This window comes from Stegostoma tigrinum, chromosome 5 (genome assembly GCF_030684315.1).
Source record: "Stegostoma tigrinum isolate sSteTig4 chromosome 5, sSteTig4.hap1, whole genome shotgun sequence".
NCBI classification, from domain to species: domain Eukaryota; kingdom Metazoa; phylum Chordata; class Chondrichthyes; order Orectolobiformes; family Stegostomatidae; genus Stegostoma; species Stegostoma tigrinum.
The window spans coordinates 72,949,464-72,977,151 of NC_081358.1; the positions used below are offsets into that span (position 1 = coordinate 72,949,464).

At 41.1% G+C, this 27,688-nt stretch overlaps 1 protein-coding gene across 17 annotated transcripts in view; it reads right to left on the reverse strand.

Annotated features, from left to right (window-relative positions):
- Positions 1-26,627, reverse strand: part of LOC125451641 (dystrobrevin alpha) — a 184,352-nt gene extending 157,725 nt beyond the window's left edge. For 9 of the 17 annotated variants that reach the window (XM_048529031.2, XM_048529029.2, XM_048529045.2 and 6 more), the window contains exon 1: positions 26,431-26,626. In XM_048529031.2, coding sequence (XP_048384988.1) covers positions 26,431-26,447 — 17 coding nt within the window. In that variant the 5' untranslated portion in view covers positions 26,448-26,626. Of the gene's footprint in view, positions 1-26,430 lie in introns of all 17 variants that reach the window. The other 8 variants (XM_048529035.2, XM_048529044.2, XM_048529042.2 and 5 more) reach the window with 3 other exon arrangements.
- Between the last annotated feature and the right edge of the window lie 1,061 nt (positions 26,628-27,688).

A 27,688-nucleotide genomic window follows, 5' to 3' on the forward strand; every position in this document is an offset into this window, starting at 1 on the left:
GCACAATGTCCAACACCATTTGCGACTCCTCAGACACTGAAGCAGTCCATGCTCAAATGCAACAAGATCTGGACAATATCCAGGCTTGGGCTGACAACTGGCAACTAACATTCATGCCACACAAATGCCAGGCTATGACCATCACCAATAAGGGACGATCTAACCACCACCCCTTGGCATTCAATGGTATTACTGTCACTGAAACCCCTAGTATCAACATCTTGGGGTTTATCAGAAACTCAACTGGACTCACCACATAAACACAGTGGCTACAAGAGCAGGTCAGAGGCTAGCAATACTGTGGCAATTAATTCACGTCCTGACTCCCTGAAGCCTGTCCACAAGACACAAGTGTGTGATGGACTACTCCCCAGTTGCCTGGACGAGTGCAGCCCCTATAACATTCAAGAAGCTTGACACCATCGAGGACAAATAGGACACTTGATTGGCACTACATCTACAAACATCCACACTCTCCAGTTCCGATGCTCAGTAGCAGCATTGTGTCCTATCTACAAGATACACTGCAAAAATTCACCAAAGATCCTCAACAGCACCTTCCAAACCCATGACCACTTCCATCTCAAAAGGATAAGGGCAGCAGATATATGGAAATAACACCACATTCAAGTTCCGCTCCAAGCCACTTGCCATCCTGATTTAGAAATATATCGCTGTTCCTTCACTGTTGCTAGATCAAAATCCTGGAATGCCCTCCCAATGGCCTTGTGGGTCGGTGGACTGCAGCTGTTCAAGAAAGCAGCTCACCACCACCTTCTCAAGGGGAGCTAGAGCGGACAATAAATGCTGGCTAGCCAGTGACGTCTAGATCCCACAAATTGAATTTTAAAAAAATTTACTTTGCATGTCTCCGATCCAGACCCTGCGCCAGTGTTACTCTGCTAGTCTCCAAGTTAGTTCACTGTCACAATCTCGAACCAAGTTATTGCTAATCATGGAAGTGTGGATTTGGATTGGTTGCCCACTGACACATTGTCAATTCAAGATAGGGTCTTAACCCAAATGAGATTTTCAGCCAGAATACGAGCAAACCTTACATCAACCTAGAGCAGGGATGTCTTTGGCTAGACTTCAGCTGGAGTGCTATGTGTAGCTCTGGTCACTGAACTCTTAGAATAAAACGTGATTGCACTGAAGTGGGTGCAGACGAAACTCACCAGGACATTTCTGGGTGTGGGTTTGCTCGCTGAGCTGGAAGGTTAATTTTCAAACGTTTCGTCATCATTCTAGGTAACATCATCAGTGAGCTTCCGATGAAGCTTCATCGGAGGTTCACTGATGTTACCTAGAATGGTGACAAAACGTCTGAAAACTAGCCTTCCAGCTCAGCGAGCAAACTCACATCCAGAAACTCAACCTGAGCTGCAAATCTTCTCAAAACTCGCTATCACCAGGACATTGCCTGGGTTGAAGCATTTTAGTTATGAAGAGAGGATGAATAAACTCAGGTTATTTCTTTGGAGCAGAGAAAACTGAAAGATGGCCTGATAGAGATGTGTAAGAATGAAGGCATGGGCAGCATCGACAGAAAGCAGCAGGTTCCATTACTTGAACGTTTGAAAACAAGGTGGCATAACTTTAGGGGCAGGAGGTTTAGAGAGGAAAGGGACAGGAATAAGCTAAATACCTTCAATCCATCTGCCATATCTATTCTATGCTTTCTAGAATAGCCCCTTGAATGTTTAGCACTTAATCTAAATTGCCAATTCACTTTCGCTACTCTGCTTTCATGTACACATAACTGCCCATATTTAAATGTAATTTAGTTGTCTTGCACACAGACATCTCTCTCAAACTATATGGACCATTCACTTGTACTATTGCTGCTACCCAGGTGTGCTTAGAATATGAGATATGTAACATCCTGTTGTTATGTTAGTCAAAATCTGATCTAGTATAGCCTGCTTTCTGGTCATCTGTCCTGTATGCCACCTTAACTACCGTACTAACTCACCCAACTACCTTCAGAGGCCTGTGCATAACATGCTGCTCGAAGAAACTGTCCCAAAAAACATTAAGTTCTACTGTCACTCAAGTGACTTTCTGTCGCATAGGTCATTTAAGCACCCTCCTCCCGCACCCCTGATAATTGCTGTAGCCTTTTGACAAGTTCCTATTATTTCTTCCTTGATACCCTGTACTACTATGTTAGGGGCTTGTACATGACTCTCATCCTTATCCTGCCAAAGTGTACTAGCTCACACTTCCCAGTATTATGTTTCATTTGCTATTGCCTACTCTGATAGCATATCTCAACTGAGGGTGGCACAGTGGTTCAGTAGTTGGCACTGCTGCCTCACAGTGCTAGGGACATGGGTGCAATTCCACACTCGGGCGACTGTCTGTGTGGAGTTTGTACGTTCGCCATGTCTGCAATGGGTCTCCTCTGGGTGCTCTGGTTTCCTCACGGTCCAAAGATGTGCAGGTTAGGTGAACTGACCTTGCTAAATTACCCATAGTGTCCAGGGATGTGCAGCCTAAGTGGGTCAGTCATGAGAAATGCAGGAGAGGAGTGTGCGACTGGGTGGAAAGCTGTTCAGAGGGTTGTTGTGAACTCGACGGGCCAAACGGCTTGCTTCTTTGCTGTAGGGATTCTATGATAATAGCATCATTCTCATTGCTTGCCACACCTCCACATTAGCTTACATATAAATCTGCAATTTCTAAAATATTACTGTGTTCCGTAACTTTGGTGATTGGGATCAGTTAACTCATTAGCTGGATTGTGATGCAGAGTAATAACAACAACGCAGGTTCAATTTCTGCTTCAGCAGAGGCCTCACCATAAAAATCTTGCCTTCCACCTGTGATGTGGTGATCCTCAGGTTAAAGCTACCATCAGTTCTCCCTCTCTCTAATCTCCTTTGGGGGTCATCTGCGACATTCATTTTCACACTTTACATAAATCAGATAAGCAGTGGTCATGGAAACGATGCTTGGGAAATACCAGTTTATTATCGTCCAGTCTGAAAAACATTTTCACCAACTCTCTGTTTTAAGTCCTTAAACCTCTTTTTAATCTAAGCTGACACTTGGCCTTCTAGTTCTCATTAGCCTGAATTTTGTTCATTAGCCTTTTGTGTGGTATCTTGTCAAATGCTCCTTTAAAATTCATACAGAAAAATATATTGCATTCCTTTCATCAATCTCTTCTGTTGTTTCATTCAATTAGACTAATGAAGAGCAATACACCTTTTACAAGTCTGTGCTGAGAGTCCTTAATTACCTCAAATCTTTTCAAATGTCACTTGCTTGTTTCCCTATCTGTTATTTCTAAAATCATATTCATCATTGATGTTAAATTGACCAGCCCATCACCATTAGAAATGTCCTTACACCTTTTCTTGAACAAGGGATCACATATACAACTCTCCAATCTTCTGGTATCTCCTCTATCCAAAAAGACTGTAAGATTACATACAGCCCTTTGCCATATCCACCTTCACTTCAAAACTTGGAATACAAACTATTTAGGCAAGGCAACTTATCCACTCCAGATTTTACAGCACATTATATCTGTCAGTTTTTCCTTTATCCATTACTTCTGTCATCTCCACTTACTCCAATATTGTGGCAGATTCCTCTCCTTAATAAACACTCATGTAACATATTCATTTCGTATTCAAATTTTCATCTTGTACCTTGAAGCATGCATTACTCTCTGTGTTTCCAATAGGGCATACCTGCCCCTTTTTAGATGCTTAATGTTAACATGCTGTGGGTCCCTTGTAATATAGTGATCCTGCCTCCTACTTCGAAGCCAGGAGGCCTGCGTTCAAATTCCACTTGCTCCAGAGGCATCTCTGAGCAAGTTCATTAGACAGTATCTAAAATACTGCTTGAAGATTTTTTGCATTCCTCTTTTAAGTCAATTGCCAGTTTGTTCTCATTCTCTCTGTCACTCGTGTAATTTTCCTCCTCACTGGCACTTTTCATCTTAAACTATTGTATTTGGTTTGGTTCTCAATTATTTGCCCAACATGTTTCCCACAGCCTTCTCTTTCCATATCATTATTTTCTCTATCTCCTTCATTATCAGTGAGCTATTACATTGATTTATTACTTTTTATTTAGTTGAAATATACCACTAAATTTGATCTCTTCCAGTCTTGAACTTCTCTGTTAGACTGTTTCTTGTTCTTCCTTGTTCTGCTCACAACATCTCTGCCTTATCATTCCTTTTCTTTTAATATGAACACCGAGTCAGGCAGCTTGTCGTGGTTGCAGCAGTGTTCATACAAGCAAGTGGATATATTACTGTAAACAACTTGCCTCATCAATCTCACAACTGCACCAGGCACAGCCACATACGCAAATACAATGCATGTGCATCAACCAATGACTGTATCTTAAAGTCTAAGGGAAGTAGCCCCGAGTCAAGGAATCCCAGCAAAGTAAGTCAAAAACAGCCCCCCTTTATCAAGCCAAGAACTTGGACACAGTCATTTGGCTGCTTGGAAAGTCAGGTTCAGGGAGTCCATATCTCTATAGTCCTAGAAGCATGCCACATTCAGTCCTTCAGATCCAGTGGGCCAATCCAGGGGACTGTGGTCTGGGATGTAAGTATAGATCAGTCAGAGCTGCCTGTCCAAGTCAGTCAAGGGTTTGTACCACAATCAGGCCTGGTGTCTGTCCACTGAAACCGAAGGGGATGTTATCAGGATCAATTGCTGGGGAAGTCAGTTCTGGGGATTGGAGGCCACCTGCTGGGTTATAGAAGGATAACACTTGTCAAGAGGGAAACTCACATTTAAGGAGAGGTTGGGGTGGGGTGGGGGGTCATTGACAGTCATCATCACCCTGGCTTAGATGCCGAGGTCAGTGCATAACAACATGGCATGACAAGGAACCAGGGGCTAACGTGGGAGGTGAACAGACCCGCAAATCGCAAAATGTTGGTTATGAACTGTACACAGTAACCCTCTGTGTAGAGTTCAAATCCTGGCTCCTGGGGCTCTTGACCACATCATGCAGCCTTACGAATTGATGCTACTTTGCGCTATGATGCACAAGTAATGGCTTGCACACTGGATGATTGCTCCTTTGGCAACTAACAATAATCACTTTGAAAGGTCCTATAGCTTATACATGGGTGACAGGAATTTCTCAATTTATGCCATAGACTATAAAACAGCTTGTAGCATTAAGGATGGCTCGCCCCAATACCTTTAACAGTGCAACTGCAGGTAGAATGATATTTGTTCACAGATGATTGAAAAAAAAGTGAACATATGTTGGCAAATTTGATTAAGTATTTACAATGAGGTTTCACTCAGCTCACCAAGTATCCCCAAAAGGTCGTCATCTTCTCTTCCTTCACACCATGTCTTGGTGCAGTCCTGAGCTTTGCAGCTGGGCTGCAAGAGGCCTGCCCTAAACTGGACGTCACTGGCCTGGGAGCTTTGGTAAGGTGACCCCAGAGATTTCAATGGCTAGAAAACCCAGACATGTCAAATATGTCCTGCCCATTGCCAGGTGTACCCTCTGTGGCTTGAACTCTCAAAGGGCCAAGGTGGTAAGGCAAGATGAATTTGGAAAGCTTGGCCTCCTGATAGGAGCTTGAGATTCCTCCTCCTACAGGCACTATCCTGTCTCTTTGCCAGGAGGAGCACCTGGAGCAAGGTCAACATCTCTTGTCTCCTTGTTGCTTTGCCATTGGTGGTGTACAGCAACCGGTAGAGCAATGGAGGGCATATGTCTGTGTATCCAGAAGGCTTAAAAGCACTGGACGTAGCTCTCCATGGTTGTCTCGAGATTTGACTTGACAAAGTCAGCAGTATGCAAACAACATTAGTAGAATCTCGCAATCATCAAGTCAGTTTGCTCAAGCGCCTTTGAAAAAAACCTGCCTGTTGCTTCTATGTCTGCTTGTGCATATTTATAATGTTAATTGTCAATGCTATAGGGTTATCTCCTACCTGGTACTGAGAAAGTGGCTGGTGCTTGGCAGTCTTCCAGGTGTCAACGACCTACAGCATCTCTTCCTTGACCAGCTGTTGAGACCCGGCACTAAGATATTTCTCCAGGCCATGGACACTTAAGTGACCCAGGTAGTAACTTTGGATTAATCTGGTAGTCCTGAGGGATGAGTGTGGCCCTCTGCTGCACTACCCCATCCACCAGGACCTCTGGGTCACTGTTGGCATAGAAAAAAAAAGTGTTGATATTCCTCTGTCCGCCATGTCCAGGGCAATGCTTGAGATGAAAGAAATATGTAGGGCAGTTTTGGACAGACAACACATGATTTGTTGCACAATAACCTTTAAGTATAGTGCCAGCAGCAGGAATCCCAGGAGGTCCCAGTAGTGGATAGTACTTCCAGCTCTGGCTGGAGGGATGATATAACAAGTGGGATGCCATACAGGTGTAGTGGATTGGTGACAAAGTCAGTTTCAGCAAGGCAGTGGGATCTCTTATCACCTTACTCTTGCCTATTTAAACTCATTCCCCCTTTGAGTACGGTAAAATTCCATCCTAAATCTGCAGATGACACAAATAGCAGGGATAGTCAACACTGAGGAGAATTGCAATTTATAACTTGAGGGAATCAGTCTATACAAGTCACCAAAAGGATCTAATAACAGATTTAGAAGAATAATTTTTTTCCTAAACAGTGGCAAGAATAAATATCATTCGCCATCACAAGGAGTGACTGAAGCAAATATTTTGATGCATTTAAGGGGCAGCTAGACTAGCAACTGACAAAGAAGGGAACTAATGGTAATGATGGATAAGGAGAACCAGGAGGATACACAAAGGGTGCATAAACAGCAGCATAAACTGTTTGAGCTGAATGGCCTGTTTCTGTGCCCTCCACCTCTCTTGCTCCAAAACTCCCACCACACACTTTCTTCTTCTTCCCTTTGACTTTGACGAGATTCTGAAACATCATTTATGATCCCAGCTTTTGCAGAGATCTTCTTTTGGTCTTACCTCGCTGCAAGTGAGCTGGGATAATTCTGTCAGTAAAACTTTCAGGTGCCTTTACTGCATACAGCCTCAGATGAAATGCAGCAATCCAGTGAACCTAAGCCTATTAGTAAGGTAGGTAAAATGACTGGACAAAAACTCCAAACTCAGGACTTCGCTAGGTCTGTCATTGTGGGTTTTGGAGTTCAACCTGTCAAAGGCCCAAAGTGAAGTGGTATTGCATCTTTGCCTTTTAGAACATCAAAAATAATTAGATACTTCTTGGGAGGATCAAGGTAAAAAGGGGTCTCCCATGGAAAGGAGGAGTTTTTTTTGACATTTACCTTTGCCAGTCAATGACTTAGCACAGCTTTTATACACCTTGCCAAAAAACGTAACACCATGCAAGATGAATTTACTGACATGACATATGAATACAAGTTGAGCCACTAGAAAATAAAAACCTACATTTCCTTGTCTTTGTCTATACTTACAAACAACCGTTTTTTTGCTAATTTAATGTTTTATAGCACTAAAAATGTATATAGCAACGAGAAACAAGCCGTCAGAGTGTCATTAGTATGTTGCTCTCTGCAGAAGGGATTTCAAAGGAAACTGGATCAAAAATACTTTTAAACTTGGATTATTTAGACTTCTGATTGGCAAGAGAGTAAAAGGATATGAGGCAAAGAGGAGAGTGGAGTTTCAGTCACAGTGAAAGCATACATCATCTAAATCAAATAGCAGAGCAGGTTTGAGGGCAGAATGGCCTACTCCAACTACTAATTGTATGCTCTTATGCCAATATATCACTTCCTCCAGTCATCCACACAGACCCTTCTGTTTCTGGTGCCAATTTAGTGCAAACTCACATCAACCATGCCACTTACCTCACAACCACAGCACTTACACTCTCCATGCCAACTCACCCAGCATTGCTTTCCAAACTTTCAGGCATAAGCCATCTTAATTTATCAAGATTTAACGATTTGGTGTTTAAACAAGTTCAGAGAGGTTATCTAACTTTACAGGCTTTTATCTACTCTACAAAATCATAACATGACACTAGCTAAAGTACTGGTGAGCCTGTCTGAACTGAGCACTGAGTTCCTCTATCAGCCAATGTACAATGTCAGGTGTGGGATTTCAATTATAAAAATCCCTTTTGATTTTCCACACCCTTAAGTAGACGTAAAACAATAAAAATGACTTAGGCACAGAATTCAATAATGCCTAGAGTGACCTTCGACTGAAATGCACGTCAGCTGTTCGACACCAGAACAGGCTTGTAATTAAAATCCCAGCCCAAGTTCCTCTGAAGTTTGGTAAATCTATTTCAACTGTGTCCTCTAACAATAAATTATTTTTACATCTCTACCTTCACCAGTCAATGATCTAATGCAGCTTAAGTGCCTTGATGAGAGTAACACCATGCAAGATGAATTTACTGGAATTACATTGAAATATCAGTCAAGTCACTGGAAAATACAAACCTGTATTTTCTTGTGTTTGTCTAATGCTACAACTATCAGAGCTATATTTATGAACAGGCTTTTTTTGATAATTTGATGTTTTACAGCACTTCAAAACTTTTACAGCAATGAGATCTGGTTATGCAGAACTAAGTGAAATTGTAAACTTAGTCGTATAAAGCAGGCTTAATTGATGACCCTTTCTTTTCATGCTTGGTGTGTCTTAAGAAATAATACATCAAGGATAAGAAAAAAACACTTTTCCATCCTCTTTAACACCCAAATGTTATATTATGGTATTCAACAGCTTTTTTAACATGCACATACTTTTGTCTTTACTACTCGGTCTATTAAGTAAACACAATTTTTCTGGATTTTTTGTTGCAAAATGCTTTCTCCAGTTATGTCGCTCGTCCTACTTCCTTGCATACTCTGCACTCACTCATAACATGTATTTGCTTCATATCACTTAACATTGTAGACATTGAGCTTTAATACTCCATATATCAATTATCACAACAGTTTATTAAAGCTATGAAAGCCCACAAAAAGGCTAGAATGTAAACTACAGCAAAACTGCGTTCAAATTTGAAGATAATTTTACTTAGAAAGTACTGCCCTATAAGTCACAAAACACAATGGTTTACAATCAAGAACTGCCCATATTATCCTGTGCAGTGTATCAGTAATGTAACCAATGATAAAAGCTAATACAAATTATATACTGACAGATATGTAACTTCAAAGGCTACATGAACTAAAAAGGAATCATTCAGAGGGCCTAAATCTCTAGTTGCTTAAAACAAAATCCACTCATTCTTACCTTATACACAGTATCACAACCTAAGCAACAATATGTCCAAACAGTGCAGCTTCAGCTAAATAGGAACAATTTATGCAAGAAGATTCAGTGTTAACTATGTTTCACCATACATTTAATCAAAAGTAAACACAATACCTCATCTTGAAAACCAGACTTCTACAAACGCTCTCCTCCTGCTCCTTAGTGCACTTGCTGCCAGGCAATCTAATACACCTCATCATGTGACCTGTTGCCATGGTTGCTGTGAATCCAGCTGTTCATGTTAGAGAAAACTAAACAAACTTTTTTTCAACCTGATCCTGTAAAACAAAGCCATAGCTCTATCTGTGGAAATCAGTTGCCTTTACAAACTACTTTCTACACCAAATTATAATTTGAACCAAATGACAATCAGAAACTATTCATATACCAGAGGAAAGGAATGTCAAAATGTTACAGTGTGCCTTTTGAACTCCTAATTTCAATTTTTCAGAATGATAATATTTTACATTTTACATGTCTCCTAGCTAGAAGATCCAAATCTATGGGTGGTATATGCAATGGATCATTCTTCTAATCCTGTAGCCACTCTCTTTCATGCTCTCCTAACAAATCACCCTGTGGAAGCATTCAGGATACTTTAGGTCTGGACAATCTGGTCTAGAAGCTGTAAACTATAACAGACTGTTTTCCAAATGTTATGCATCTGGCAAATTGTTGAGGTAACATTCAAAACTTTGTGCCCTCTTCAGGGGCAAATTATGCCACAGGCGCAGTTAATCAGACGCAGATTCTACAACCTCTCCATCTAATTAAATCCACAGCAGGAAAGCTAGTGGATGGACAACTGAGGCTCTTAATTGTTTAATTAAACAATCTCACCTCAGTACCTCTGGTATTAATCCAGCAGCAGGCAGGGATCTTCCATGCAGGAAGCACAATGTGCAAACGTGGGTCTGGTTGCTTGAGATCTCCTGGGAAGGAATTCAAAGGCCTGATAATAGGAGCCTACATTAGTAAGGGTCCAGCTGAGAGCTTTCTCCCTGCTTTTGCTGTCAACCATCCCTTCCTCCACAACCTCTTTCCCATCACGATTGTTCTCCTGCAATCCAATCTCACCTGCGTGCCATGTGATTAGTAGCCAATGCCTGCCCAGTGATAATGCTGAGCACAGAACAGCTGCCAGCCTGTAACTGACCAGAACCCCTAACCTCTAAGAATTTGATCCCTGAAAAAGGTCTATTGCTGTCCTATGTGCCTCTGTGGCCTATGATGGAGTTATTCAGATCTTCTGCACAGAAAAAGGCCCATTGAATCTGAACGGGTCAAAAATATTTGCATCATCTACAATTATGGGAGAGGCGCTGGATAACTGGAGGATGGCTAATGTTGTACCTTTGTCTAAGAAAGGCCATAAGAAGAAACGGGGAACTACAGACGTGTGAGTCTGACTTTGGTTGTAGTAAATTGTTAGAGGTGATTATAAAAGATAGGCTTTCTGGATATTTAGAAAGGCAAATATTGATTAGGGGAAGTCAGTCTGGTTTTGTGTGAGGAAAATCATGTCTCACAAATTTGATTGAGTTTTCTGAAGAAGTTACCAAAAAGGATGAAGATGGCAGAGAATAGACATTGTTTATTTGACAAGGTTCTGTATGGTAGACTAATTTATAAAGTTAGGTCACATGGGTTTCAGGGTGAGCTTGCTAATTGATAGTTAATTGGCATAATGGCAAAAGACAAAGAGTAATGGTGACGGTTGCTTTTCGGACTGGGAGCCTGTGACCAGCGATGTTCCACAGAGATCAGTTCTGGGTCCTCTTTTGTTTGTCATTTATACAAATGATTTGGATGAGATTATAGAAGGCATGGTTAGTAAGTTTGCAGATGATGCCAAAATTGGTGGCATTGTAGAAGGTTTTCTAAGATTACAGAGGGATCTTGATCAAATGGGTTAATGGGCTGAAAAATAGCAGATGGAGTTCAATCTGGATAAATACAAGGTACATTTTGGTACAACTAACAAGTGTACTGCTTATACAATTACTGATAGGGCTTTGGGTAGTGTTGTAGAATGGAGGGAGCTTGGGATATAGGTACATAATTCTTTGAAGTTTGAGTCACATATAGACAGGATGGTTAAAAAAGTGCTTGGCACACGCCTTCATTGCTCAGTCCTTTTGAGGGTAGGAGTTGGGACTTTATGTTGAGGTTGTACAGGACATGGGTGAGGCCTTTTCTAGAATACTGTGTTCAGTTCCGGTCGCCCAGTTATAGGAAGGATATTATGAAGTTGGAGAGGGTTCAGAAGAGATTTACCAGGATGTTGCTGGGTATGAAAGGGTTGAGTTTTAAGGAAAGACTGGATAGGCTGGGACATGTTTTCACTGGAGCACAGGAGGTTGACAGGTGGCCTGATAGAAGTTTATAAAATAATAAGAGGTATAGATAGAGTTGATGCGTAGTTTTTTTCTCAAGGATGGGAGATTTCAAGACTAGGGGACAGATTTTACAGCGAGAGGAGAGAGATTTAAAAAAGACATGTGGGAAAATATTTTACACAGGGTGATTCGTGTTTGGAATGAATTTCCTGAGGAAGTGGTGGATGCATGGTACAATTACAACATTTAAAAGATATTTGGATGGATATATGAATAGGAAAGGTTTGGAGGGATATGGGCCAGGAGCAAGCAGATATGGCAAGTGTAATTTGGAATTATTTTTGGCATGGACTGGTTGGAAGAAATGGTCTGTTTCTGTGCTGTATGGCTGTATAAGAATGGCCTGAACATTCTAATTGCATTTTCCAGCAGTTGGCCCATAGCCTCGTATGCCTTGACATTGCAACTGCACTTCAAAATACTTCTCAAATGTTGAGGGTTTCTGCCTCTATCATCCTTATATGCAGTCAGTTTCAAATTCCCAAACCCCTCTGAGTGAAAATGAATCCTCATTCTCTCTCAACCTCCTGACCATTACCTAAAATAGACACCCCCTGGCCACTGATCCCTCCACCAACAGGAAAATTACTTCCAACAATCCCATCTATGCCACTCAGAATTAATATGTCTCAATCAGGTAACCCCTCAATCTCCTGTGTTCCAAGGAAAGCAACCACAGTCTGTCCAATCTCTCCTTATAACTAAACCTCTAGACCAGGCAACATCCTGGTAAAGCTCCTCTGCACCCTTTGCAGGGCAATCACATCTGTCCTCCAATGTAGATTTCAACACTGAACACAATACTGCAGCAGTGGCCTAACCAACATTTTAGCGTCACTTCCCTGCTCTTAAACTCTCTGCATCTGTTAATAAACGCAAGTATCCCATATTTCTTATTGATGCATTGAGACACACTGAAAGGTGGTGGTGAATGGCCCCATCAGTTGTCTGTCTGTGGCAGCCAAAACACTGCTAGCTTCCAAATTAGTCCATGATTCCATCCATGGTCTAGCTGTGTACTCTGTACCAAGTGGCATATTTACAATTTCTAAACCCCAGTATGCATGGCAGTCCTTTCTTATTTTTACAGGTGACTCGGTAGCTCAGTAATTAGCAATGCCGCCTTACAGTGCCAGGAACCTAGGTACCATTCCACCCTCAGGGGACTGTCTGTGTGGAGTTTGCCTGTTCTCCCTGTGTCTGTGTGGCTTTCCTCTGGAGGCCCCGGTTTCCTCTCAATCCAAAGATGTGCAGAATAGGTGGTCTGGCCATTGCTAAATTGCCCAGAGTGTCCAGGGACGTGCAGACTAGGTGGGTTACTTATGGAAATTCCAGGGTACAGGGACAGGATAGGATGGTATGCTCTTCAGAGGGTCAGTGTGAACTCATTAGACTAAAAGACCTGCTTCTGCACTGTAGGGATTTTATGATTCTATAGAAACCGTGCCCATGACTAAGATATGGTAAAGTTGGTGTGATTCAACTGGGTGGAAATTAGTCTGGGCCTGTTTTCAAGCCTCTAAGTTATTTGTGGATTAGGATGCAGCTGTAACAAGAGACTGGAGAACCAATTTCTATTAATTGGCATACTCAGAATTGGCAGCCAGCATTCCTAAGCGCAGAGATAATGGGAACTGCAGATGCTGGAGATTCCAAGATAATAAAATGTGAGGCTGGATGAACACAGCAGGCCAAGCAGCATGCTCCTGAGATGCTGCTTGGCCTGCTGTGTTCACCCAGCCTCACATTTTATTATATTCCTAAGCGCAACTTGCCTTACAGGGAAAATAGCTTAGGACTGCATATTTCACCAACAATAATTTTGAAATCAGCACTCAAAGTGAATGAAGTGAACTTTTATGAAGAAAGGAAGATCCCAATGCCTGTGAATTCACACAAATCCTGGCACTACTGGCTCAAAAGGATTTTAAAGAGAAATAAATTCATACCCCTCAGTGGCAATCCCAGGAACCTCTAATAAAATCTGAGACTGGAAGTCCTGCATCTGCAACCCCCTTCTTATTGACTAATTTTGTAAAGGGGCATTCAAGAGGTATTGAACCGGTCATTCATACATTTACATATGGGGTGATTGGAACAAGGTCAGCCAGGTAGACCTCAAAGATTTTGAGTCCCCTGTTAACCTTGTGCAATTAGGGGGTCCTGGCCGACTGATATAAACAGGAATGTCAGCGGTTCTGTTCATTCTAGGAGCCAGGTCTGAGCTGACTGGATCAGTGTTGTGTACTATGTATGTGTAAATAAAGGGTAACTTGGTGATGGGATACCAGCCTTCATGGAATTATTTCAGGGCCAAGCATCTGTTTTTGGCCTTAGTACATGAAGCCTAAAATATAGATTGTTGATTTTAGCAGTTACATGGTTTGATCCACTACTGAAAATATATAATGTCCATCAGTTTGCTTTCCCACAGAGTTATTAATTCTTCTTCCAATGTCTGGGCACACTGTGTCAAGGCCAACCTTTCTTCCATAAGGCTATCACAAAGACAAAATTTCTATACCAAACAGATATAATGATTTTTAATTTAATATGTCATTAAGCAAGTAGAAGAAAGTACCAGGAGTACTTTCAGTGTAAGAACACTACAATGGTTCAAGTATTGAAGAAGAATCAAATTCTTCATTTTATTTTAGTTTGAGCCTTTAAACATCATTCACATTGGCCATTTTATTCCACAGATATTTCTACTCTAAAATCCCTTTTCTGTTACAAAGTGCCTATTCCAAAAACACACTAATTTAAAGAGCAAGTTGGGGCACACAGTAAGCCAATGAAAATTAGGTCAATGTCTTTGAACTTTTCTTCTTTCAGGAATCATGTATTCTTTGAAATGTGGTTGTGGCAAAGCTTTACTTTCCGGTGATGACAACCACCTGGACCAAAACAGATGTTGTTCATCATGATAGATCTTTGTTTTGATTTTTTTGTCTTAATAATATATTACATCTCAAGCTACACCTGTGATAATCACCAGGAAAATCTTTTCAACAGCAAGATAGAACCCTCACACATAACCACAAGCCATATATAAATTGTTCAGCACTAATAAAATGAAAAAGACAAGTTCCTATTGGTTTCAATGTTTGGGCGTGAAATGGGGGTTATAGATGAGAGCCTATTTGATAAACAAAATTACTGTGCTAAAAACTCTTGAATTATCCAGTAACTTCAGTTAAGGAATTCAATATTAAACTAAGACGGCAGTGCATCTGGAAGTTTCACCAGAATGGGGTCCATCCACTAGTACGGAGGAATAGGAATACCCATGTCTGCCACATTCTTGTAAATATTAGACCACATTTTCATAGGTTTGGGATGACTTTGGCATCCTTGAAAAATGATAGAAACTGCAGGTATCCTTGATGTGGTGACTAAATAGAAGTTTATTTATTTTTAAGAATGAAGCAACATATGAATAAGAAGCAGGTGTAGGCCAATCAGCCCCTCAAACTGGCTGATCTTATTGTAACCTCAAATCCACGTTCCCACCTACACTTTATAATCTTTCAATCCCTTGCTTCACAGGAATCTAGCTCTGCTTCAAAAATATTCAAGGACTCTGCATGTACCACTTTTGAGGAAGAGAATTCTAAACACTCACGACACTGAACAGAAAGAAAAATGTGGCTAGTCCCTGTGTTAAATTGGAATAATCTGATAATCTTCAACTCCACTTTCCTGCCTTTTCCCCATAACCTTCAATTTCCTTCCTAGTTAAGAATCAGTCTCGAGTACACTGAACAATCCAGTCTCCACAGACCTCTGAGAGAGGAGAGGTGGAGGTAGTGAAGAGGCCATTGATAAGCAAGTGACTAGAAGGGGTACAAAATGTGACTAGGAAAGTGAAATAGAAATTAGAACCAGATTAAGTAACCTCGGTAAAAGACCAAAGCTTAAGGCTATTTATTGAAATGCCCCTGCAGTTGTTACAAGATAGCTGAATTGATGACACAATAAGAAATATATATGACTAGTTATGATTGAGACATTGTTGTATAGAGACCATGACTGGAAACTCAATTATCAAAAGTATTTAACGGTCCAAAATAACATTCAAAAAGGAAAAGCTTGGGTAGCACTGTAAATAAAGGAAGGTGTCATTGCGGTGGTGAGTAATGATTGGTACACTAGATCATATGTGGAATCAGTTTGAGTGGAAATAAGGAATAGCAAGAGAAAGTAATCATAAGTTGGAGTGGTTTGTAGGCCACTGAAGAGCTGACTCATTGTAGACAAAGTCTAAATTGGGAAATAATGGAGGCAGGTAAGAAGGGCAATATATTATTATCGGTGATTTTAATCTGCATATTAACTGGACAAATCAGATGGCCTAGTGTAACATGGAAGATGAATTTGTCAACTAATCAGGGATTGTTTCCAGAGCAACACATTGCAGAACAAGCTACCGAGGAATGTGTATTAAAGGAGGATTGAAAAGAGATCTCAGATTTAAGGGCCTTCTGGAGGGTAGTGATCACAACATGACAGAATTCCAAATTCAGTTTGCGGCAGTGCAACTCACTGTTCACAATTTAAACAAGGGCAATTACTGAGTTACGAAGAAAGACTTGTCTAATGCAGGCATGGAAAATAAAATAAGGTAAGAGTCAGTGGATGGATAGTGTCAGATATGTAAGCACATATTGGCTAACTCTCAACAAAATATTATTCCAGTCAAAATACAGGACCAGATGACAAGGTGATCCACCAACTGTCAACAAAAGTGGTAAACAAAAGTATCTAATCAATAACTAAGACTTACAACACAGTGAAAATTAGTGGCAGGCCAAAGATTTGGGCATTTTTTAGAAACCAGCAACAGATGATCAAAAACCAAAAAAAAGGAACAAATTGATTTACGAAAGTAAACTGGCAATATAAAAACAAACAGCAAGGGCTTCTTCATTTATGTAAACAGCAAGTAGCTAATGTGATTGTGGGGCCCTTGAGGGATGTGACTTGAGAAGTCATAAAGGGGAACAGGGAAATGGCAGGTGATTTAAATCAATAATTTGTATATTTGAAAAATTTACTTAAATTATTTGAGCATATGTCAAGCAAAACTGATTAAAGAGAATTGGTAGATGTAGCATATTTGGATTTCCAGCAGATATTAAATTCCACATCACACGTTCGTGCACAAGGTAGGAGCTAACGGTATTGGTGGCAATGTACCAGCATGGACTGAGGATAGATTAACACTCAGAAGACAGAGAGTCAGGATGAATAGGTCTTTTTCAAGTTGAAAAGGTTAGTTTTGGTCTGTGAATTTCAGAAAGGGTACACTGGACTGGAGACAGATTTAAAGAAGTTCATGAAGTTGATTCCTGAGATAAAGCAGTTTACTGTCTGAGCAGTCATTCATTAGAATTTACAAGAATGAGTGGGCGACTTATTGAAATATACAAGATTTTGAGGGGCTTGACAGGATAGATGTTGAGAAGGTGTTTTAAGTAGCGGGGGAATTTTGAACTAGGAGATGTATTTACGAAATAATAATATTAATCAGATGCTATGAAATTTAAGGAATTTCTTCTTTCAGAGATTGGTGAATGTCTAGAATTATCTACCCAGCACATTGTATAGGCTAGAGTCTATTGGCATTGTTTAAAGTACATTAGGCATCTTTTTGAAATATAGAGGAGTTGAGAATGATGAGGAGCTGGCATGAAGGAGGAGTTGAGAATGATGAGGAGCTGGCATGATGAGGAGCTTGCATGAAGGTGGTGTTGAGAATAATGAGGAGCTGGCATGAAGGAGGAGGTGAAGGCCAGAACAGATCAGCCATGACCTTACAGAATAGCAGGGCAGACTTGACGGGACACATATCCTATCTCTTTTTTGGTTTCTAACTACTGGGTTTTATTTGCATAGTGCTGTAAGATTATACCTATGAACAATATATGGCTACAATTGATGATGTTAACTATTAAAAATCAGCATTCATGGACTTAGATATGTTCAATCGTTAGATTTCCTCACTTGAGTAACTGTAAAAGCCTGTTTGAATTTCTTTGTTCAATAAGATTTTAAAGGACCTCAGATAAACATAAAATTACACTTTCAGGTATTATTTATAAGTATTTAACATAAATTATACAATGAGCAGCTTTTTCCATTTTTCCTGCTGAATGGTCTTTCTTGAAGATCCCACCAGCCTTTGCAATCAGAAACACAAACAAATCAGGCTTCCTTAAAATATATCATTTCTTCAGTTCCCATAGCAATCTCAAACAATGATAATTGCATTGAGCAGATTCAGAAGACTGGATGAGGTTGCAGCATAGCATACTAATGATGCATGCAACAAGAAAGCAAACAGAATCTAAGATAACAAAGCGTGGAGATGGATGAACACAGCAGGCCAAGCAGCATCTCAGGAGCACAAAAGCTGACGATTTGGGCCTAGACCCTTCATCAGAGAGGGGGATGGGGAGAGGGTTCTGGAATAAATAGGGAGAGAGGGGGAGGTGGACCGAAGATGGAGAGAAAAGAAAATAGGTGGAGAGGTAGGGAGGGGATAGGTCAGTCCAGGGAAGACGGGCAGGTCAAGGAGGTGGGATGAGGTTAGTAGGTCGGAAATGGAGGTGCGGCTTGAGGTGGGAGGAAGGGATGGGTGAGAGGAAGAACAGGTTAGGGAGGCAGAGACAGGCTGGACTGGTTTTGGGATGCAGTGGGGGGAGGGGATGAGCTGGGCTGGTTGTGTGATGCATGCAGGGAGGGGACGAACTAGGCTGGTTGCAGACCAAGGGGGTGGCCATGGGCACCCGCATGGACACCAGCTATGCCTGCCTCTATGTAGGTTACGTGGAACAGTCCCTCTTCCGCAACTACACAGGCCCCAAACCCCACCTCTTCCTCCGTTACATTGATGACTGTATCGGCGCCGCCTCTTGCTCCCCAGAGGAACTCGAACAGTTCATCCACTTCACCAACACCTTCCACCCCAACCTCAGGTTCACCTGGGCCATCTCCAACACATCCCTCACCTTCCTGGACCTCTCAGTCTCCATCTTGGGCAACCAGCTAGTAACTGATGTCCATTTCAAGCCCACCAACTCCCACAGCTACCTAGAATACACCTCCTCCCACCCACCCTCCTGCAATTCCATCCCCTATTCCCAATTCCTCCGCGTCCGCCACATCTGCTCCCAGGATGAGGCATTCCACTCCCGCACTTCCCAGATGTCCAAGTTCTTCAAGGACCGCAACTTTCCCCCCCCACAGTGGTCGAGAACGCCCTTGATCGCGTCTCCCGCATATCCCGCAACACATCCCACACACCCCGCCCCCGCCACAACCGCCCTAAGAGGATCCCCCTCGTTCTCACACACCACCCCACCAACCTCCGGATACAACATATCCTCCTCTGACACTTCCGCCATCTACAGTCCAACCCCACCACCTAAGACATTTTTCCATTCCCACTCTTGTCTGCCTTCCGGAGAGACCACTCTCTCCGTGACTCCCTTGTTCGCTCCACACTGCCCTCCAACCCCACCACACCCGGCACCTTCCCCTGCAACCGCAGGAAGTGCTACACTTGCCCCCACACCTCCTCCCTCACCCCCATCCCAGGCCCCAAGATGACTTTCCACATTAAGCAGAGGTTCACCTGCACATCTGCCAACGTGGTATACTGTATCCATTGTACCCGGTGTGGCATCCTCTACATTGGGGAAACCACGGGGAGGCTTGGGGACCGCTTTGCAGAACACCTCCGCTCGGTTCACAATATGGAGGGTGCTAGCTATGAAGAGAGGTTGAATAGATTAGGAATATTTTCATTAGAAAGACAGAGATTGAGGGGGGACCTGATTGAGGTCTACAAAATCATGAGGGGTATAGACAGGGTGGATAGCAAAAAGCTTTTTCCCCCAGAGTAGGGGACTCAATTACTAGGGGTCATGAGTTCAAAGTGAGAGGAGGAAAGTTTAAGGGAGATATATGTGTGGAAAGTTCTTTACACAGAGAGTGGTGGGTGCCTGGAACGCGTTGCCAGCGGAGGTGGTAGACGCAGACACGTTGGTGCCTTTTAAGATATATTTGGACAGGTACATGGATGGGCAGGGAACAAATGGACACAGACCGTTAGAAAATAGATGACAGGTTAGACAGAGGATCTTGATCGGCGCAGGCTTGGAGGACCAAAGGGCCTGTTCCTGTGCTGTGGGTTTCTTTGTTTCTATTATATGATTCTTGGCTGCAGTAAGATCCTAAACAGTATTAATATCAGTTTCACAAATTGGGTAAAGCTACTTGAGAGGGTTGTTGACATGCATTGAACCTTATCTAAGTTTGAAACACATTTTCAGAACGGAAAGGAAAGAAAACTGCTGGGGTTAAGCCTGAGATCTAAAATTAAGAACTGGAAAGATCAGCTCTGGTTATATTTCCTATAGGGTATAATTAATAGTCAAACTATCAAGTTGAAATAAATCCTTTGTATATCTGACTTTATTTTTCCAAATTTTAATTTGAAATTTTACTTTGCTGGAATGCTGGAAATCTGAAATAAAAATAGAAAATGCTGGAAATGTTTTGCAGGTCTGACAGCGTCTGTAGAGAGAGAAATCACATTCAGGTTTTAGGTCAGTGACTTCAATTATTCTGGCTAAATGTTGCAAATCTGAAATCTCAACTCGGTTTTTCTCTTCACAGACAGTATCATACCATCCTAATATTTGAAGCATTTTTGTTGCTTTCTTGACAAATTTATCTTGTATTCTTTAAATTTGCTTCTATTATCATACATTTTTTCTTTGACTGTTCATTCTGGCTAACACAACTCACCATAAATGTTACATAAATAGAACAGAAAATAAGTATACTGTTTAAACAGAGGGAGACTGCTGAAGTCAATGCTACAGAGACATCTGGATATCCTGTCAGCTATTACAAAATTATGAGGACGACAAATAGAGTTTGGTGTTTCTTGTAAGTGCAATAGAACATAAAAGTAACAAAGTTTTACTGCAGTTCTATAGGTCTTTAGTAAGACCACATCTTTAGTTCTATGTACAGCTTTGACCTCTTGGAGTAAGAATATGAATGTGTTGTTGAGGGCTCTTGCGACACAGTAGCATTGCCCTACTTCTGGGCCAGAGGCTCCAGGTTCAAGTCCCACCTGGCCAAGGCATGTTTCATATCATGTCTGAACGGGGGGATTAAACATATCTGAGTGTAAAGTACTGTGGATATTGGAGATCTCAAATCAGAGCATCCCTAACACTTGCTAGGTAGGTAGTGGTACAGGAAATAGGAACAGGAGTAGGTCATTTAGCCCTTCAAATCTGCTTTGCTGATCATCCGACTTGGTACCATGTTTTTACTTTGCCCCATACCTTTTGATCCCTCTAACAGTAGGAACGATCTCTTTCTCAAAACCATTCAATGGCTTGGTCTCAACTGCTTTCAATGGCAGAGAATTCCGCCAGTTCATCACTCTCTGAGTGCAGAAAATATCAACTACAGCCCCTGGTTCTGGACACCTCAGTAATCCGGAATATCCTTCCTGCATTCAACCTTTCAAGTCTAATTAGTATTTATAGATTTGTGTGAAACTGCACCCCCTCCCCCTTACTCTTCTAAACTCCAGGGATAACAGTCCTAGCCAATTCAGACTCTCTTCATACCTCAGTCCTGCTATTCCAAGAATGAAACTGGTAAACCTTTGTTGCACTCTCTCCATAGCCAGAGCATCCTTTTTAAGGTAAGGAGATCAAAACTGTACACAATAATCTGGATATGGGCTCACCAAGGCCCTACACAACTGCAGCAAGCCATCCTGCATCTGTAGTCAAATTCCCTCACTATGAAGGCCAAAAGACCATTTGTCTTCTTCACAACATGCTACATCTGCACATTTATTCTCAGCAACTGGTGTGTAAGGACACCCAGATCTTATTGCACCTCCCCTTTCCACTCTTTCACCAATCAGGTAATAATCCATCTTCCTGTTTTTACTATCAAAGTGGATAACCTGAAATTTATGCGTATATGCTTAATATGTTAATTATAATATCACTGAATTAGTAATCCAGAATGTGAGGCTAATATTCTAGGGGCTCTTGTGATGCACCAGTCATGTCCTTACATTTAAGACAGAGGACCCCCAATTCATGTTCCACATGCTCCAGAGGTGTCTAATAGCAATTCTCTACAGGTTGATCAGAAAATACCTATAAATGTGTTAGAAGCAGTTCAGAGAAGCTTTACTCAATTCATTCATGGCTGAAAACAGCATTTTGTGAACAAAGGTTGAATTGCTGCATCATTGTAATTTCAAGGAATGACAGTTGATTTTACTGAAACATGCAAGTCCTGCAGGAATGAGACAGTATGGGTATCATGACAATGACTCCTCTTGTGGGAGAAAATAGAACTAGGGAACACAGTTTAGTAAGAGAACTCCCTTTCTGGATGGAGTTGAGATTTTTTTTGTCAAAGGGTTAGTTGGCTTTGGAATTCTTTTCTCAAGAAAGCAGTTGAGGCTGGGTTATTGAATGCTTACTTGGATAGATTTTTGATGAAGTCCTCAAGGGTTATGGGAGGCAGACAGGAATGTAGAGTTTGGACCACAAATAAGTCAACCATGACCTTATTAAATGGCAGAGCAAGCTCAATGGGCTGTGTGGCCTACTCCTGTTCCCAAGTATTTGCTCCTACTGCTCCTAAATCATACAGGCAGAAAACACAAATGAGGCTGTTGACTTGCTCACTGAGCTGGTTTGTTTTCATTTAGATGTTTCATCAACATGCTAGATGATATTATCAGTGAGGCTTCTGATGAAGCAATGCTGTTCTACTCCGCATGGAATTCATACTGCCTGGTCTGCTATGATGAGTGGTGTCATTTCCGGTTTTGATCTGTATGAGTTTGTATTTGGGGTCCAATTCTATATGTTTGCTGATTGCATTACGGGTTGAGAACCATGCCTCCTTTGACAATGTAACTATAGTAGCCCAAGCCAAACATAGACATGCACAGGAATTCCTAGCGACATGGTTCTCAACCCATAATGCAATCAACAAACATATAGATTTGGACCCCACATACAAATCCATACAGATCAAAACCGGAAATGACGCTACTCACCATAATGGTCCGGACAGTATAAATTCGAAGCGCAGTAGAACAACATTCCTTCATCAGAGGCTTCACTGGTGATGTCATCTAGAATGGTGTTGAAATTTCTGAATGAAAACAAACCAGCTTGGCGAGCAAGTCAACAACCTCACTCACAACCCAAGCTACAAATCTTTGCTAAAACTTTAGAAAACACAAATGCATCAGTCCACAACTGAGGGAATCAGAAAGTATCAAGAGCTTGTGAAATGTATTACCAATATTTGAAGAGCAGAATGTAATAGAATTGTTCGCTTCTTGGTTTGATTTTCAAACTATTTGTATATTATATTTACCGATTATGATATGTGAGTGACTTTGTAGCAACTGTTATTTTTAATCTGAGAATCTGACATTTTATTGTAATAACAGTTTTCTGTGGTTGAAACTCAAAGATTACGAAAACTTGGATTTGTTTCTTTTCTCTCTCTTTTGTAGCATAAAGTGTTTGAAAAATTCAAATATTATGATTCACAATCCAGCCTGCAAATTACTAGATTGGAGAGGCAAGAAAAAAGTGACCTCTCCCAGCCCCAGAACCCCATTTGGAAATGAGAAAACTTATTAGAAATAAGCAAGTATTTTACCATTTCCCCTGAGACGTTTTCATAACTAATGTCCTCCCTGCACCATTTCTGTTGAAGCCTGTTGCCATTTCAGCAAGAAAATAAGAAAATAGCCTAAAGCCAGTTAGAGTTTGTGTTTGATTCTTTTTTCCCTTTAGAATCTGGGCCCAAATAAGCCTGGCCTAATGCCCCTGCTCTGCTCGTAGTCCACATATTAAACATTCTGTTTTCCTGACTTGGGTCATCCTCCTCCACATTCAGGCAACGTTCCCATTAAAAAATTCACCTGCACTTCATGGCGCACCCATTAAGGCCCTACTCATGAGACCAGGGAACTCAGAGCTCATGGCAAGAAGCCATGTGGAGCAACACAGGCACCCTATCTCCTGTGGGGGCACCTATGGCTCTGCGTAGTGACAGTAAAATTAGAATTGGCCTAGAAAATAATGAAATTAAAGAATAGCTACAATTATTAGAAAACAGAATCTGGAAGGTGATTCTCAAGGACCAGAACAACCAAAAGTAAGGGTATTATATTGCAGTTATACAGAGTCTTGGTGAGACTGCACCTTAAGGTGTTGCATGCAGTTTCAGTCTCCTTACCTAAAAATTGATACACTTGCTATAGAGGGAGTGCAACTGAGGTTAACTAGGTTGAGACGGAGGAAGACAGGCCTATGCTAGGAGGAGAGATTGGCTCAATTGGGTCCGTATTCACGCAAGATTAGAAGGGTGAGAGAGGATTTGATTGAAATGTAGAAAATTCTACCAGGGTTGGACAGAATTGATGCAGGGAGGATATTTTCACTGAATGGAAAGTTTAGAACCAGGGGACATCGTTTTAGGGCATGGAGTAGATAATTTAGAACTGAGATGAGGGAATATTCACTCAAAAGGTCGTGAATCTGTGGAATTTTCTACAATAGAAGGCTGTGGAAGCCATATCATTAAATATATTCAGGATAAAGATATATAAATTCCTAATTTTAAAGACAAAGGCACAGGGGAGAAAGCAGATATATAACGAGATAGAGGATCAGCAATGATCATACTGAATTACAGTGCAGAGTGGAAGGGCCAAATGGTTTACAATTGCCACTAGTTTTCATACTGAAGTGTGGGGCTTCCCACTGACCATGCTCATCAAAAGAAGTCAATATCATTTTAAAGGGCTAAACAGACGTCTGAAAGATGAAATAAAAGAAGCGTGGCACAAAATGAATTTGAAAGTTAATTCAGACCAAATTACATCAATCAGTTAAAACACATTTTAAATTAATGGTGTTTAAATTTCATCAGCTGTTTCGGTGGAAGTTGTCCCAGGAGTACTAACTTGGCTCCTGGATTACTAGTCTACTAACACTGCCACAATACCACCATCTCCCCAAGGGAGAGTGAATGAAAACAAGGATGAGAGTTTTAAAATTGAGCATTGCTTAACAGGGAACCAAGGTAGGTCAGTTTGAATTCGGGTGACAGTTGAACAATACTGGACATGAGTTAGGATACAGGCAGCAGATTTTTGGACAAGCTTATGAATGATTCAGTAAGAATGATTGAATTTGCCTAATAAAACATTCAATTTGCAAGTAGCCATTGCACATCCGAAGTAAGTGCCATGAACTCCTGTGGGAAAGGCCAGCACTTGTTGTCCATCTCTAATTGCCCCAACAAGATGATGGTGAGTGCCTCTTGAACCACCAGAATGGTGACTTTCCAAGTTAGGGACGTAAATGACTTGGACCTAGTGGCATTCCCATCCGTCTGCCACAGTTCCTTCAGGATAGTAGAGGTTGCCAGTCTCTAGACGGGCTGGTTAAAGAAACATTGTGTTGCTTCAGTGCATCTTGTTTTATTCTGAATGTTGTTGAGGTTCTCGAGTGTTATAGTGACATCCATTCGGGTAAGTGAAGACTAATCTATCACACTACTAATTTTTACCTTATAAGTGGTGGAGAGGCTTTGGAGCGTCAAGAGTTACTCAACACAATATTCAGAATCTCACATACTGTTGCAACCACAGTTCTGTGGCAGCTGTTCCAGTTCGTTTTCTTGATTGTAGTGACCTTGAAGGATATTGCTGGTAGAGGATTCATCAATGGAAATGATCAACATCAAGGGACTAATTAGATACCCCATTTTTGGAGATGACATTGCCTGGCATTTGTGTGGCACAAATCTTACTTTCCATTATCATATCGAGCCAACTGTAGCTGAAGACATGTTTAAGGAACTAGGGAGAGCATTCCTGCTCCTTTTGGCTCACAAGCATTGTTATAAAAAGCACTTACATGATTGATCCAACAGGTCCCATTTTTATTTCATTGCCAGCATTCCCAAATCTGCCTGGTCATTGTCAAATTTAAACCAGGATCCAACTGTATTGTTGGAATCTGATGTTATCAAGTTGCCCCACTCTTCAGGAGTGGCCCGCAGACATACTAGGCCACCCACTACCATTAAAATGGTGACAGGCAAGTCTGTCGAGTATGGGGCTTGCATTTCATCATCTTTATTTTTAACAGCCCCTAACCCTCTACCGTCAATCACAAGGAGCTTAAAATTCCCCCCATAGTTTCTGTAGCACATGCTCGTCCATAAACTTTGCATGGACCTTTAAAAAAGCACATAAAATCCAACCAAAGAAACTCACACTAAATATCTAACAGTCAGCAAGGTATTTTTGTTTACATTGACCATAATAATTCGATGCTTAAAAATACAGTATGAATTTAGCATAGAACATAACTTTGGGTTCTTGTTCTATTAACAGTAAACTATTGGCAATGCTAAGTTTGAAAATACCATTTATAGTCATTATGCCATACTTCTAACAGAGTAAGGAGAGGGAATTTCCATTTAAGAACAAATGCAGCACAAGGGGAAAACATGTTTTTCGAAAGCTAGTACACAGGACAATTCTGTTTTTACACTAAAGTGGGTATTAAACAACATTCACAATACTTTTTATTGGCTCTTTGAACATAGAAAATTTAAATGCCAGAGAAACAAAATACACAAAAGTATCAAACCCTCACGAAGGAGTTAGCTTTAAACACAAACTTACTCTGTTGCGTAGACCATTCTGTCTTCACATGTAGTCTTGTTGAATATTGTCTCAAAAGGTTTTAACAAGAAGTTTTGGTTATAATGCTGAGAACTGAAGGCACTTTTGATAACAGCCTGGTGACAGCTGAACAGACTGCTGAATTTAGAAACCGGCTTAAGAGACTATGTGCACACAGTCTCTATCTTTAACTCTAAACCATCCAACCCTGCATTCCTATGGAGCTTCACTGGCAGATGCCTTCATGCAGTTCACCAATCAAATGCTTTTGATCACGAGGCTGACTCCTTTTCTGGCTTCATGCCAACATCTAGCATAAAAGTAGTGTAAATCAGCTCGGTTTAAATAATTAGTAGATGGTGAGCCAATATGTTTTCCTTACCAATTCTTAAGCTCTTTGAATGTTTCACTAAAAAAATGCTGATTTCTAAGTATGGCTTAATAGTACAGGAAAGTACACGTGAATGATATCTCTGGAAGCTTAACAGAATTGTCACTCTCTGGACTGTAGGTAACACTTACCTGAAAGTAATCTTACCAGCTCTCCATATGCTGTAGAATCAGTTGGGTCTCAAAACTCATCAGTGACCAGGATCACTGTGTTTTTAAAGGCAGATTTATGAGTAATTCATATGAACACATGGATTCCATGTCTTCACCAACTGTGTTCATCCCAACACTCTTCAAAAAAAACGACAACGAATTTCTGAACAAATTCCTTCTTAGGGGATGAATGTCATTTCTAGTTTCAAATGAACCATGTTTAGAGCAGAAGACAAAAGTTTCACCAAGGAAATGAACGGCTCTACATGTGATTTCAGTGCGAAATTTCAGACTGTTTACAAAATAGTAATGCTTTTTGACAACAAAATTAAACAACAGTTCCAAACTAATTACAACTCAAGCTTAATTTTAAGAAGTCTAGACAGGTGCAGTATACTATCATTTCAGCTGAATACACTGTTGGATTACATTGTTCACTTTCTATCTCACAATTACTGCCCGAAGGCCAATGCACAATATCAAGCAACATAAACATAAAATGACAGCGTCTCGTACTGTCAGTACTAACTGCAAATCCTGACTTTTAGATAAGGGAGAAGAAAAGAGGCATGGGGGCAGGGTAGGGAGAAATATTTCTCGCTCAAGGTGAAGGATGAATCATCCTCAAACCTAAAAGGGATATGACTGAAATGAATTTTGCTTGCTGTGATGTATCATTATTCTGCAACAGCATTCCACAGGCTTGTCTATACAA